At 43.6% G+C, this 14,737-nt stretch overlaps 1 protein-coding gene across 4 annotated transcripts in view; it reads left to right on the plus strand.

Annotated features, from left to right (window-relative positions):
• Positions 1-12,723, plus strand: part of LOC121232868 (importin-11-like) — a 168,165-nt gene extending 155,442 nt beyond the window's left edge. For all 4 annotated transcript variants that reach the window (XM_041121351.1, XM_041121354.1, XM_041121353.1 and 1 more), the window contains one exon: positions 12,520-12,723. In XM_041121351.1, the coding sequence (XP_040977285.1) occupies positions 12,520-12,684 (165 nt within the window). In that variant the 3' untranslated portion in view covers positions 12,685-12,723. The remainder of the gene's footprint in view (positions 1-12,519) is intronic.
• Positions 12,724-14,737: the final 2,014 nt, after the last annotated feature.

Genomic DNA, 14,737 nt, shown 5'->3' on the forward strand with positions numbered 1-14,737 from the left:
ACAGTCCATTGTATCGCTCAATTTTCCCAGAGGCTGGTGCATGATAGGGGATGTGATACACCCACTCAATGCCATGCTCTTTGGCCCAGGTGTCTATGAGGTTGTTTCAGAAATGAGTCCCGTTGTCTGACTCAATTCTTTCTGGGGTGCCATGTCGCCACAAGACCTGCTTTTCAAGGCCCAGGATAGTGTTCCGGGTGGTGGCATGGGGCACAGAATATGTTTCCAGCCATCCGGTGGTTGCTTCCACCATTGTGAGCACATAGCGCTTGCCTTGGCGAGTTTGTGGGAGTGTGATATAGTCAATCTGCCAGGCTTCCCCATATTTATATTTCAGCCATCGTCCTCCATACCACAGGGGCTTTAACCGCTTGGCTTGCTTAATTGCAGCACAGGTTTCACATTCATGGATAACCTGTGCAATAGTATCCATGGTCAAGTCCACCCCTCGATCATGGGCCCATCTATATGTTGCATCTCTTCCCTGATGGCCTGAGGTATCATGGGCCCACCAAGCCATAAATAGCTCACCCTTATGTTGCCAGTCCAGGTCCACCTGAGACACTTCAATCTTGGCTGCCTGATCCACCTGTTGGTTATTTTGATGTTCTTCACTGGCCTGACTCTTGGGTACGTGAGCATCTACATGACGTACTTTTACAACCAGATTCTCTAGCCGGGAAGCAATATCTTGCCACAGTGCGGCAGCCCAGATGGGTTTACCTCTGCGCTGCCAGTTGCTCTGCTTCCATTGCTGTAACCACCCCCACAGGGCATTTGCCACCATCCATGAGTCAGTATAGAGATAGAGCACTGGCCACTTTTCTCTTTCAGCAATGTCTAACGCTAGCTGGATGGCTTTCACCTCTGCAAACTGACTCGATTCACCTTCTCCTTCAGCAGTTTCTGCGACTTGTTGTGTAGGACTCCATACAGCAGCCTTCCACCTCCGATGCTTTCCCACAATGCGACAGGACCCATCAGTGAGCAGGGCATATTGCCTCTCATTTTCTGGCAGTTTATTATACAGTGGGGCTTCTTCAGCACGTGTCACCTCCTCCTTTGGTGACATTCCAAAATCTTTGCCTTCTGGCCAGTCCGTGATCACTTCTAAAATTCCTGGGCGACTGGGGTTTCCTATGCGAGCCCGTTGTGTGATCAGTGCAATCCACTTACTCCACGTGGCATCAGTCGCGTGATGTGTAGAGGAGACCCTCCCTTTGAACATCCAGCCCAGCACTGGCAGTCAGGATGCCAAGAGGAGCTGTGTTTCAGTACCAACCACTTCTGAGGTGGCTCGAACTCCTTCATATGCTGCCAATATCTCTTTTTCAGATGGAGTATAGCGAGCCTCGGATCCTCGATATCCTCGACTCCAAAACCCCAGGGGTCGACCTCGGGTCTCCCCAGGTGCTTTCTGCCAGAGGTTCCAGGTAGGGCCATTCTCACCGGCTGCAGTATAGAGCACATTTTTAACATCTTGTCCTGCCCAGACTGGTCCAAGGGCTACTGCATGAACAATCTCCCGTTTAATGTGTTCAAAGGCTTGCTGTTGCTCAGGGCCCCATTTAAAATCATTCTTCTTCCAGGTCACTTGATAGAGAGGGCTTACAATCAGACTGTAATTTTGAATATGCATTGTCCAAAAACCCACAACACCTAAGAAAGCCTGTGTTTCCTTTTTATTAGTTGGTGGAGACATAGCTGCTATTTTGTTGATCACATCCATTGGGATCTGACGACGCCCGTCTTGCCATTTTATTCCTAAAAACTGGATCTCCTGTGCAGGTCCCTTGACCTTACTTTCTTTTATGGCAAAACCGGCTTTCAGATGATTTGGATTATTTTCTTCCCTTTCTCAAAGACTTCTTCTGCCGTGTTGCCCCATATGATGATGTCATCAATGTACTGCAGGTGTTCCGGAGCTTCACCTTTTTCCAGTGCAGTCTGGATTAGTCCATCGCAAATGGTGGAGCTGTGCTTCCACCCCTGGGGCAATCGATTCCAAGTGTACTGGACACCCCTCCAAGTAAAGGCAAATTGTGGACGACGCTCTGCTGCCAGAGGGATTGAGAAAAACGCATTAGCAATGTCAGTTGTAGCATACCAGTTGGCTGCCTTTAACTCTAGTTCGTATTGAAGTTCTAGCATATCTGGAACGGCAGCACTCAGTGGTGGCGTAACTTCATTCAGGCCACGATGGTCAACTGTTAGTCTCCACTCCCCGTTAGACTTTCGCACTGTCCATATGGGACTATTAAAGGGTGAGCGACTTTTGCTGATCACTCCTTGGCTCTCCAGTTGGTGAATCAACTTGTGGATGGGAATCAGAGAGTCTCGGTTGGTGCGATATTGACGCCGGTGCACCGTTGTGGTAGCAATTGGCACTTGTTGTTCTTCAACCCTCAGCAACCCCACAACCGAAGGGTCTTGAGAGAGACCAGGCAGGGCAGACAGCTGTTCAATTTCCTCCGTCTCCAAGGCAGCTATACCAAAAGCCCATCGATACCCCTTTAGGTCCTTGAAATACCCTCTCCTGAGATAGTCTATGCCAAGGATACACGGAGCCTCCGGACCAGTCACAATGGGGTGTTTCTGCCATTCATTCCCAGTTAGGCTTACTTCAGCTTCCAATACAGTTAACTCTTGGGATCCCCCTGTCACACCAGAAATACAAATGGGTTCTGCCCCTTTATGACTTGATGGCATTAGAGTGCACTGTGCGCCGGTGTCTACTAGAACCTTATACTCCTGTGGGTCTAACGTGCCAGGCCATCGAATCCACACAGTCCAATAGACCCGGTTATCCCTTTCCTCCACCTGGCTGGAGGCAGGGCCCCTCTAATTCTGGCCAGAGTATCCGGTATTCACTTCTCGTAAAATTGGCTCAGAAGTCCCTTCAAGAGGATCAGAAATAAGATCAGCCCTTCTACTCTGTTTGGAAACTGGAGCGGCATTTTTCCTCGTAGAATCCCCTTTTGTGGTGGTTTTTCCTCGCAGCTCACGTACCCGTGCATTTAGGACCGAGGTAGGTTTTCCATCCCATTTCCTCATGTCCTCTCCATGATTACATAGGTAAAACCACAGGGCAACTCGCGGTGTGTACCTTCTATATTCTCTCTCTTGGGCAGAGGAGCACTCACTCCTAATAGCTGAGACATTGGTCCTTACAGGTGGGGAGTAGGACATATCCTCTTTGAATTGCTGGAAATCCTTGGACAGCTTCTCCACAGCCGAAATGCAGGCTTGTAGGGAGGAGGAGAGATTTTCTTCGTATTGACGGAGTTGGCGAGCCACTTCATCCACTGTCGGTGCCTCTTCGTCTTTCCAGGTCATTATTGCCAGTGAGTTGGCATAGGACGATGGTGCGCTCCGTACAAACTTCCGCCACATGGGTTGTGTGCATGGGACTTTGTCTGGATCTTTGGGTAATTGTGGGTTGTCCGGGTCATAATGAATCGTCTCTAGCACAGCTAATTCCCTCAGATATTGGATACCTCTTTCCATGGTTGTCCACTTGCTTGATTGACATATAACATCTTCCTTAAAGGGGTACCTTTCCTTCACACTTGACAGGAGTCGCCTCCAGAGGCTGATGGCTTGTGTTCCTCTTCCAATTGCCTTGTCAATGCCACCTTCCCTGGCAAGCGATCCCAGCTGCTTGGCTTCCCTACCTTCTAATTCCAAGCTATTAGCCCCATTGTCCCAGCATCGGAGGAGCCAGGTGATAATATTCTCACCTATACGGCGGCTAAAATCTTTTTGCATATCCCGCAGCTCACTCAAGGATAGGGACTGGGTTATTACCTCTGGTTCTGCCTCTTCCTCCTGTTCCTGTGATGACCCTGGTTCACCTTCATCCTTTGCTAAGCAAGCTGATTTTTTTGTATATTTCTTTTTCTGTACGGGGGCAACTGATACTGGTGCAGGTTGGTCCGCTGGTTCAGTTGCAGTATCGCTCGCCGGGTTTTGGATAACCGCAGCGTCTGTCGCCAAGGTTTGTGTAGCAGCAGTGCTTGTCGCTGGGGCTGGAGGGACCGCAGTGCCCGTTGCCGAGGTTTGGGTAGCTGCTGTGCTCGTTGCCACGGCTGGAGGGGCTGCAGTGCTTGTTGCTGAGGTTTGGGTAGCCACAGTTCTCGTCGCTGGGGCTGGAGGGGCCGCAGCGCCCATTGCCGGGGTTTGGGTGACCGCAGTGCTCATCGTTTTGTTGTTAGGTCCAGAGACCTTCTCTTCCCCTTGAGGGTGCTGAGTTGTGTCGAACAGGGCTTGATAGGCATGGGCCAGGCCCCAGCACGTTGCAGTGATTTGTATCTCTCTGGAGCTGCCGGGGTGACAGCATACTTTTTCCAGATATTTTACTAGTTCTTCTGGATTCTGCACTTGTTCAGGGGTGAATTTCCAAAACATTGGAGGTGCCCACTTTTCTAGGTACTTGCCCATACTACCCCACACACCCTGCCACTCATAATTATCCAGCCTCGGGGCAGACCTCTGGGTGATCTTCTTAAACAGTCGTTTAACCTTAAACAAGAGCTGAACCACATTCAGGAGTATGCTAATTCCTAGCAGTAGGGCTAGGACCGTGCTGGTCTCAACATCCCAAGGGTATTCAAATTTTTCAAAATTCTCAAACACCATTGTAACTGGACTGAAGGAGAAAGGAGAGGGGAAGAAAGGTACCCCACCCATAGACTGGTTTTCCAAGGAGGAAAGGTAAATGGTATAATTATTAATAGTTTCCCACAGATGGCTCCCGCAGTATAAAGGTGACAATGCTGAGTGCAAATACCGGATTAATCCCACAACCGATGACTTTATCATACCATAAACCAGTGTTATACAATACATCAAAGCGAAAACCTTAATCCACCTCCCACGGATGATAAGCAGCAGAAGAGGGACTACATACAGCAAGCGAGGTGATACATAACAGAACTTTAAAAACCAGAGCAACAACTCTAAGAACACATAAATCAACATAATGACCAGCAACTATTAGACCAATATAATGAATGCTTATAACAAATTTGTTTTAATGAGCTCTGGTCAGGTTTGTCATTATCTCAACCGTTCGTGCCCCACGTTGGGCGCCAAAATGGACTGTTGTGGTTTAACCCCAGCCAGCAACCAAGCACCACGCAGCCGCTCACTCACTCCCCCCCCACCCAGTGGGATGGGGGAGAAAATCGGGAAAAAGAAGCAAAACTCATTGTTGTGGTTTAACCCCAGCCAGCAACTAAGCACCACGCAGCCGCTCACTCGCTCCCCCCCCACCCAGTGGGATGGGGGAGAAAATAGGGAAAAAGAAGCAAAACCCACGGGTTGAGATAAGAACAGTTTAATAGAACAGAAAAGAAGAAACGAATAATGATAATGATAACACTAATAAAATGACAACAGCAATAATGAAAGTATTGGAATGTACAAATGATGCGCAGTGCAATTGCTCATCACCCGCCGACCGGCACCCAGCTAGTCCCCGAGCGGCGATTTCCCGCCCCCACTTCCCAGTTCCTATACTAGATGGGATGTCACATGGTATGGAATACCCTGTTGGCCAGTTTGGGTCAGGTGCCCTGGCTGTGTCCTGTGCCAACTTCTTGTGCCCCTCCAGCTTTCTCACTGGCTGGGCATGAGAAGCTGAAAAATCCTTGACATTAGTCTAAACACTACTAGCAACAACTGAAAACATCAGTGTTATCAACATTCTTCACATACTGAACTCAAAACATAGCACCATACCAGCTACTAGGAAGACAGTTAACTCTATCCCAGCTGAAACTAGGACAGTGCTACAGGGTTAGCACCTCTAAGAGATGCTAGAGAGCATATCTATAATCGTTTTTATAAGAGATGCTAGAGATAGCTCAGTCTTTAAGTTCCAGCAAGCTTTGCAAATAAGCAAGGATTCAAACCCTGTATTTTCAAAACAATACAGCACTTTCGTTCAGAATTTGAAAACCACCATTTGGGTGCTAGAGCAGCATTACATGTATAGTTGTATTCTAGTAGCTTGTTAAAATTAGGAAAAAATTTGGACTTAAATTGAGGCTTATTAGTGAACATTGACATATAAGAAATACAAGAGGTTTGTTTGCCATTGACTTGAAGTCTGTTTCCTTTTATTTTCTTTTTTTATTTTTTCCTTTTTAGATATCAGGGGAATAAACTTTGTAATATACAATTACAAATTAGATTAATTTGTCTTGGTAGAGTAGAAAGAAAAATTACTTGAACTTGATATTTTTAAGAGAAATTGTTCTGACTTCCCTTTCTAATACTGAGTACTTAAACAAGGGTTTATAGTAGGGTCACATAAGTCATACAGTTAACTAAATATGTAGATTAATTGGTTTGTGGGTTAAAAGGTTGTTGAAGAATGGGTTTTTGGAGGTGTTTCCCAAGGTGACTTTGTAATGCATGCTGCTGTATCAGAGTCACAAGTATGAAAACACTTGTCTATGGCAATTTTAATACCTGTTTTTCTGTGCAAAATTCCCTACAGTCATTTTATACGTGACTGTTTAGAGCTATGAACTTACTGAACTAACTAATTAGAAATGTGTTATATGTTCCAAATTACAATCATCGGTTAACAAATGCAAATTGTTCAGAAACTGGTAGTTTCTTTGCTTGGCAAGACAATCTTTTTTTTACCCTGTAGATTGTGCTAACGCTGTTACAAAAGAATATCACTAGCATTGTCAAATCTTGATTACAGTAGCTGTTGTTTAGAAATTGTTAGAGTATTTCAATTTGAAAAGTCTGTTTATATTTTAGAGACCAGATTACATTTACTGAGAAGAATTACTATAGAATGCTAAACAATTATTGCAATTAGTCCCCTTTTCAAAAGAGTGTAATGTTAGGAATAAGTAATAAAAAGATCATATCTTACCTTTGAAATGTAAAATAGCTGGATAGTAGAAAATGGTGAAGGATCAAAGGCTAAGAAGCCAATATTAGGAATACTGAGGGAATGACTGAGATTTACAGTATGAAAGGTGAGGTGACCATAATAAGAAAGAAGAACTTGCAGGCACTGATGGAAGATGCTAAGCAGCAGCCTGCTTATTCACTGGAGTTGTTCATAAGAAATAAGACTTTAACTTATCTTTTGTGGTAATTACAATGGTTTTGGATGTTTTACTCTGTCTTATATTTTTGTGGTTGTTTCAATCAGTATTCCCCCATTTTGTGAATAATATTGTTTGATAAATAAGTAAATATTCTTAAGGTTTAAAGTCTTCCACTCCATATAAAAATTCAAATATTTATTTTTTTTTATCATGCCAAAATGGAAAGGATTCTCTTCATGTTTTATGTAGTATTTTATCTCAAAGTATTGTCATGGTTTAACCCCAGCCAGCAACTAAGCACCATGCAGCCACTCACTCACTCACCCCCCACCCAGTGGGATGGGGGAGAGAATTGGAAGGAAAAAGGTAAAACTAATTCATGGGTTGAGATAAGAACAGTTTAATAGGACAGAAAAGAAGAAACTAATAATGATAATAACAATAGTAAAATGACAATAATAATAAAAGGATTGGAATATACAAGTGATGCACAATGCAATTGCTCACCACTCGCCGACTGATGCCCGGTTAGTTCCCAAGCAGTGATCCCCCCCAGGCTAACTCCCCTCAGTTTATATACTGGGCATGATGTCACATGGTATGGAATACCCCTTTGGCCACTTTGGGTCAGCTGCCCTGACTGTGTCCCCTCCCAACTTCTTGTGCCCCTCCAGCCTTCTTGCTGGCTGGACATCAGAAGCTGAAAAATCCTTGACTGAGTCTAAACACTACTTAGCAACAACTGAAAACATCAGTGTGTTATCAACATTCTTCTCATACTGAACTCAAAACATAACACTATACCACCTACTAGAAAGGAAATTAACACTATACCACCTACTAGAAAGGAAATTAACTCTATCCCAGCCAAAACCAGGACAGTATGCATCATTATGGCATGTATAAATTAGTTATGAATATGCAATATTATTTTTTTCTTTGAAGAAACTTTTTATTAGAAAATTCATCCATGAATGTTTGAAAATGACACAGCTCATTTGGTGAGAATGACCTTGTGAGAGACTGAAAGAGTTAATGTCTCAAACATTGTGGCAGGGCAAGTTCTGCATAACAACGAACCCTGCATAACAACAACTGCAGGTGAAGCCCATGGAGGGCTTGCTGGAGGATGCACGTTCAACTGATCCTTTGGTGTCGTTTCACCCTAATTTAGCCTGAGGGAATTCCGAACTCACCAGGACCCCTCCCTGGTCTGTCCAGCCTGTGTCGTGACATTTTTTGGTGTAGTCGGCAGAATTCCCTCGGCGTTGCTAAAGCGATCGTTTGGACCAGGTCTCTGCTGTGGCCCCTCTCTGAGAGGAGTCATATGCAAGGGGAGATAGTCCACAGAGGAATAATAAAGGGATCTGATCCCTATAACTGTGTGCTTGTTATGGCCTCCCTGGGAGGTCTGACCGTAGACTGCAACCCTCTCCTGGAGAGATTAGAGGGCTACAATGCCTGGCCCTTTCCCCTTGGTATGACATTGGTTTGTGTGGTTTTAGGAGCTGCTCTGGTGGCAGCACAACGGGACAAATGTGTGGCCCAACAAGCAGAAGGAGAGATGATAAAATACTTTCAAGATTTAGTGAAGGCTTTGCAGGAGCAATTGGAAAATGAGACAAGAAGTCTCTCTAATCAACTTGCCACTGAGCGAGTGACTGACCAGAGACTACATACTGCTTTGATGGAGGCTTTGGAGCAGGAAAGGGTATTAAGGGAGCAATTAGATGACATTGGGGACCCCTTTGTACTTGTCTGCATGGATAGCGACCGATGCACATGAAAAAGACCACCGAATCCACACGCAATGGACAATACCCTCATTTTAATCTATGTATGCTTTATATTTGTACTTTGTAGAACCAAAGAGAAATGGAGAAGGCGGCAAGGGACCCGTGTTAGTCCTAACTATATTAATTGTTGTGTTATCAGTTTATTGTTATTTGTAATTTTTGTCTGTTATTGTAGGGAAAGATGCTTTGGGGAACCTTCTCCCTCATCCTGATCCTTTCCACTGGAGGACAGGGAAAAGATTCTCCAGATTTAGCTTGGAATTTGATTCAAGGTTTTATGCACCTCTGGAATGACACCAATCAAGGTGTTTGTATGAAGGAATTCAGTTCGGCCTCATTAATGTAAACATCACCAATCTTGTGAAAAACCTGGTAATATTTTATGTAAACCAAAACTGCTCTTGGAATGATGCTTCTGGAGGACCTTTCATGGCTCTAAAAAACTCCCTCTGAGGATTCAAAGATTTATCTTCTTCCCCGAGGAGGAAACCTTGAATCTTGTGATGTTGTTGCTAAAAGAACATGGGGGGTACGTGGGATGTTAAATCCCACTGACGGAGAATGCTGTCTCACCATACACAATGCAACTACCTCCTTAGAAGCAGTGCAAAAGATGAGAGAAGTTACAGACAAGACTGGAGAACTTTTCCAAGCAGTGCAACCAAGAGACCGGTTTAACGGAGGATTGTTGCTGACCTCTCTCCTAACGTCCTTGGGACTCACGGGGTGGGGAAAATGGCTTGTTAGCATTGGTCTCATGTTGTTATGTGGATTTTTGTTCTTAATGCTTGGCCTTGCAATTGTTCACTGTATGATTACCCGTGCCATCTCTTCCCTCTCTTCTCTCTTTTCTCCCTCTTCTATCCACTAAGTGAAGTTTTGTACCGTTCGAAGCTTTGTACATGTTCTCCCTCTCTCTCCTTTTCTCGCTCTCCCCTTTCTTTATGTCTAAATCGCCACCCTGGGAGAAGACTATGGAGAATCCATGAAGATTGTATAGACAATGTTTGAGCCACGGGGTGGTGTGAGAGACTGAAAGAGTTAATGTCTCAAACATTGTGGTGGGGCAAGTTCTGCATAAAAACAAACCCTGCTGTATTGGCTTTGTGTGGCAAGGTTTTGGTAGCGGGGGGGGGGTGTTACAGGGGTGGCTTCTGTAAGAAGCTGCTGGAAGCTTGCCCTGTGTTCGAGAGAGCGCCAATGCCAGCCGGCTCTAAGACGGACCCGCCGCCGGCCAAGGCCGAGCCAATCAGCGATAGTGGTAACGCCTCTGTGATAACATTTTTAAGAAGGAAAAAAGTTGGGACAGGCGGAAAACGGCAGCCGGAGAGAGGAGTGAGAACATGTAAGAGAAAACAACCCTGCAGACACCAAGGTCAATGAAGAAGGAGGGGGAGGAGATGCTCCAGGCACCGGAGCAGAGATTCCCCTGCAGCCCGTGGTGAAGACCATGGTGAGGCAGGCTGTCCCCCTGCAGTCCATGGAGGTCCACGGTGGAGCAGATATCCACCTGCAGCCCATGGAGGACCCCACGCCAGAGCAGGTGGGTTCCCGAAGGAGGCTGTGACCCCGTGGGAAGCCCGTGCTGGAGCAGGCTCCTGGCAGGACCTGCGGATCTGTGGAGAGAGGAGCCCACGCTGGAGCAGGTTTTCTGGCAGGACTTGTGACCCCGTGGGGGACCCACGCTGGAGCAGTGTGCTCCTGAAGGACTGCATGCCGTGGAAGGGACCCATGCTGGAGCAGTTCATGAAGAACTGCAGCCCGTGGGAAGGACCCACGTTGGAGAAGTTTGTGGAGGACTGTCTCCCATGGGAGGGACCCCACGCTGGAGCAGGGGAAGAGTGTGAGGAGTCCTGCCCCTGAAGAGGATGAAGCAGCAGAGACGTGTGATGAACTGACCGTAACCCCCATTCCCTGTCCCCCTGCGCCGCTCGGGGGGTGTAGGTAGAGAATCCGGGAGTGAAGTTGTGCCCGGGAAGAAGTGAGGGATGGAGGGAAGGTGTTTTGAGATATGAGTTTATTTCTCATTACCCTACTCTGGTTGATTGGCAATAAATTAAGTTAATTTTCCCCAAGTTGAATCTGTTTTGCCTGTGATGGTAATTGGTGTGTGATCTCTCCCTGTCCTTATCTCAACCCATGAGCCCTTTGTTTTATTTTTCTCTCCCCTGTCCAGCTGAGGAGGGGGAGTGATAGAGCGGCTTTGGTGGGCACCTGGCATCCAGCCAGGGTTAACCCACCACAACGGGTCGTGACAGACCTAAGCTTACTACTGCTACAAAAAAATGAATGCTCTGGTTCAAGCAGTAGCCCATCTATGCTCTTATAGATGTTTCTATGTTCAAACTCTTTTTTCAGGCCAGGTAGTTTATTAAATAAACATACTTCCTATATTGCATTCCCATTTGATATAAACTCCGTGTGATACTAATTGTATCCCATAGCTTCTGATCAGAGAAGAATTAAATGCCTTATTTCCTAGTTCTGATTTAACTCAACAAGGGAGTTTGATCAAAAAATGTACATGTTACTGAAATTTAATGGGATCAACTGTATCCATTGTCTACAGGAAAATCCTTTGTACTTTTCACTTTGGGTTTTTACATGGTGGCTGATAAGATAATGCTGTAATAATGCAGCAAACATGCCATAAATTGTATGAAATAAGAATGAGAGGGAATATAGATAGAGCAGTTGTTCAAGTTTAATATGCCTCACTTCTTTGGAAATAGCAGTATAGCAGGGTGTTACAAGCTCAGAAGTGTCTCCTATTTCAATGGGCTTTGAGATCTAGCATTATATCTTGTTTCCTGACCTTCCAGCATAAATAGTAGTGTTGTTTAGTTTTGATACTAAGATGAGCATAAGATTATGGGTCTGCAGTAATTTCATGTTTATTTCAACATCCTCCTTCTTTATGATGCTGCAAGCTCCAGGTGTTCTCACCTCCCATCCCCCTTCATCCAGCCTGGTGGGCTGAAGGACAAATGCTGCGTAACTGTCCATGTCCTTAGCCTGTCTATACCTCTCTTCTGATTTTAAAATTATGAATAGGTCCTCTGTCGATGTAGGCCTTTCATTGACCTCTTTTTGCTTTTATTAAGAAGCACTTAATATGTGGAAAATAGAGAGCAATACTCTTTCCCTCCCTACCCAAAAGTGTGTCTATTTTTTACGCATATGAACAATTTATTTTAGCTGTTGTTTGTCATATAAATCTAAACCAGTTCAATTATTTTTGTTTTGTTTCCTTACTAATAAAATCTAACTGACCATAGTTCATGCCATCTGTAAAGTGCTTTTTGTGGTAACATCTGATGTGTTTCTTAGAAGTTATGGGAAACTCATTCAGCAGTAATTAAAACAACTTCAAAGCTGCTTTGTTATCTTATAGAAGGGTGAAATCTTACAGCAGACTAGGTCCATGATTTGAGACTGTTTCAAATAGTTTTAAACTGACATTTGTGTTTGATGATAATTAATTTGATCTTTGCTTTACAGGAGTTTTCTCTTGTTTCTCAATTAAGTACAAAGAAAAGCAGAAGATTTCTTTCTTGGGGTGAGGTTATAAAAGAGATGAGTAAGTCACAGAGTATTTTTTTAGTGCATTATTATATTTTTTTCCTCTTACATGTTTTCCACAGCTTGCACTGAAGGACCCTGTACACACTGTGTCATTGCAGCAGTTCATCTATGAGAAGCTAAAGGCACAGCAGGAATTACTGGGAGAACAAGGTTTTCATGCACTTATGGAAACCGTGGATACAGAAATAGTTGCACAGCTACAAGAATTTTTACAAGGCTTCTAAATGAGCAGAAACAATATTTTGTATGTCCAATTTCCCCTTTCAAAAAAATATGAAAAAACTCTAGCCTTCCCTCTTGTATGTAAGAGCCTAATGAAAGCTGAAAATAACTTGTGTTAAAAAATAAAGAGCAGAATGTTTTTTGGTTTTGTTTTTTTTCTCACTGTAAGGTTGAAATAATAAATGTAAATTGACTCCTGGCTAGAGTTTACAAATTTGTTTCATGTGTGTGATTTTTCTGTGTATGAAGAATGATAGATTGCATGAGGAAATATGTTTATTATTTTTTTTTGCTTCCTCTGCTGTTAATAGAAAAAGGAAGGTTTTTTTGATTCCACATTGAGAAGTGGAAGCTGATTTTGGAGATTCTTTTTTTTTTTTAATGCAATGGTAACATCTAAATTTTTCTGCCTTATACTTAATTGCTAGTGACAGCATTTTTCAGCAGCTGCTTAAATAGGGAAGTGTTTCAGCAGTAAACAGTTTTTGATTTAATTTTGTTAAACATTGTATGTGCACATAAACCTATGTATGTAAGATTCCCAGGCTTAAGAAGTTGAACACCACTTTTTCCTTTCAAAATAAAAAACTACAAAATGTGAATTCTCTCTCAAGCTGATAGGGTTTGAGTGTACTGTAGGTATTTAAGCTATCAGTCTTAGGAGGAGTGGGTTCTATGATATATTTAGCATTGTTGAGTAGTGTCCTTTTTATAAGATAAAGGACATTCACAAATCTACTGAATACATTTTATTTTTAGAGCAGACCCTATAGGATGTAGTGAGGATAGTAGACTTAAAAAAAATGATGGGGAAATCTTGAAGATAGTTGGTGATTCAAAGGCAGTGTTTTTCCATTCCCTCTATTCCTCGAGAGAGAAAAATGCTGAGGGGAAGGGGAACAAGGAGAAACCTATTTTTTTTCTAGTTCTCTTATGGTGACTAGACTTTTTAAGTGGGGTATCAAAATGCACAGTATGATTCCTCTATAGATGTCTGTGTGCAGCATGTAACTGGGGAGTCCTTTGTTCCCTGTGAGCTGTAAAACTGCATAAAAAATTCTGATGCTTCCAAAAAGGCAAATGGGAGTGTCAATTAAACTTTAGAAAGATACCTCACTTCTGACTGACTTAATTTGTATGCCATTACTACAGCATGTAAAACACTACCTGTAACTTAGAGAATGATGCCCTCCTGTACTGACCTTATTGAATTCTATAAGGAATGACAGTAAGTCACTACAGCTCTTGTCATCTTGAATTTTCTTATTTGCTTTAAGATTGACTAAAATCTTTTTTGCATGAATTAAACCTCACACTGTTAGCATGTCCATTACTTGTTGTAAAATACATTTAAATAGAATATATTAAATAGGTTTTCCTGGCTTACTTTCTGTAGAATAACTGTTGCCTTTAATGTGACATCAATGCATAAATGTCCTAAAAGCGGATTCGTTACCCAGTGTGCAATAGACCAATCTCACACACTCAGGAGAGTTATTGCTTTTTATTCAGGCCTGGGTGCTTGGTGGACTTTCCACAAATCAAGCACACCAGATTCATCAGGTGTGTCTCTTCTTTTATACAGCAACAATTGCATATAATTTATTAAACTACTCCTCCTGTCGCATCCCAAGGTTGGAGCGACTCAGGTTCGTGGATTTCCTTTGTCAGAATTAAGGTGAAATGACACCAGGGGAGTTCAAACAACAATCAACGTTTATTCAACCTAGCTAACCTTGCCCAAGTACAAGTGAACTTATCAATATGAACCTTGCATCATGTCATTAAGCTGCCGTTTGAAAGGAGAAGGAAGGTATAGAAAAAGAAATGGAAAAAGGAACATGAAACTATGTCAGTAAACTGTACAACACATGCTAACCATACGTAAGCTTTACTTATTTGGGGATCAATTCAAAGAAGAAATAAGGAGAGCCCTCCCATTGAGTCACGAAGTTCAGAGTGGACCCCCTTGCTTTCTAGTCTCCTTCTCAAAGAGGATCCCAGGGGTGGCTAGATCCACTCCTAGTCCCAGACTTGGTCAACGGTTTTATGTCT

Source organism: Aquila chrysaetos (assembly GCF_900496995.4).
Source record: "Aquila chrysaetos chrysaetos chromosome W unlocalized genomic scaffold, bAquChr1.4 W_unloc_1, whole genome shotgun sequence".
NCBI lineage: Eukaryota > Metazoa > Chordata > Aves > Accipitriformes > Accipitridae > Aquila > Aquila chrysaetos.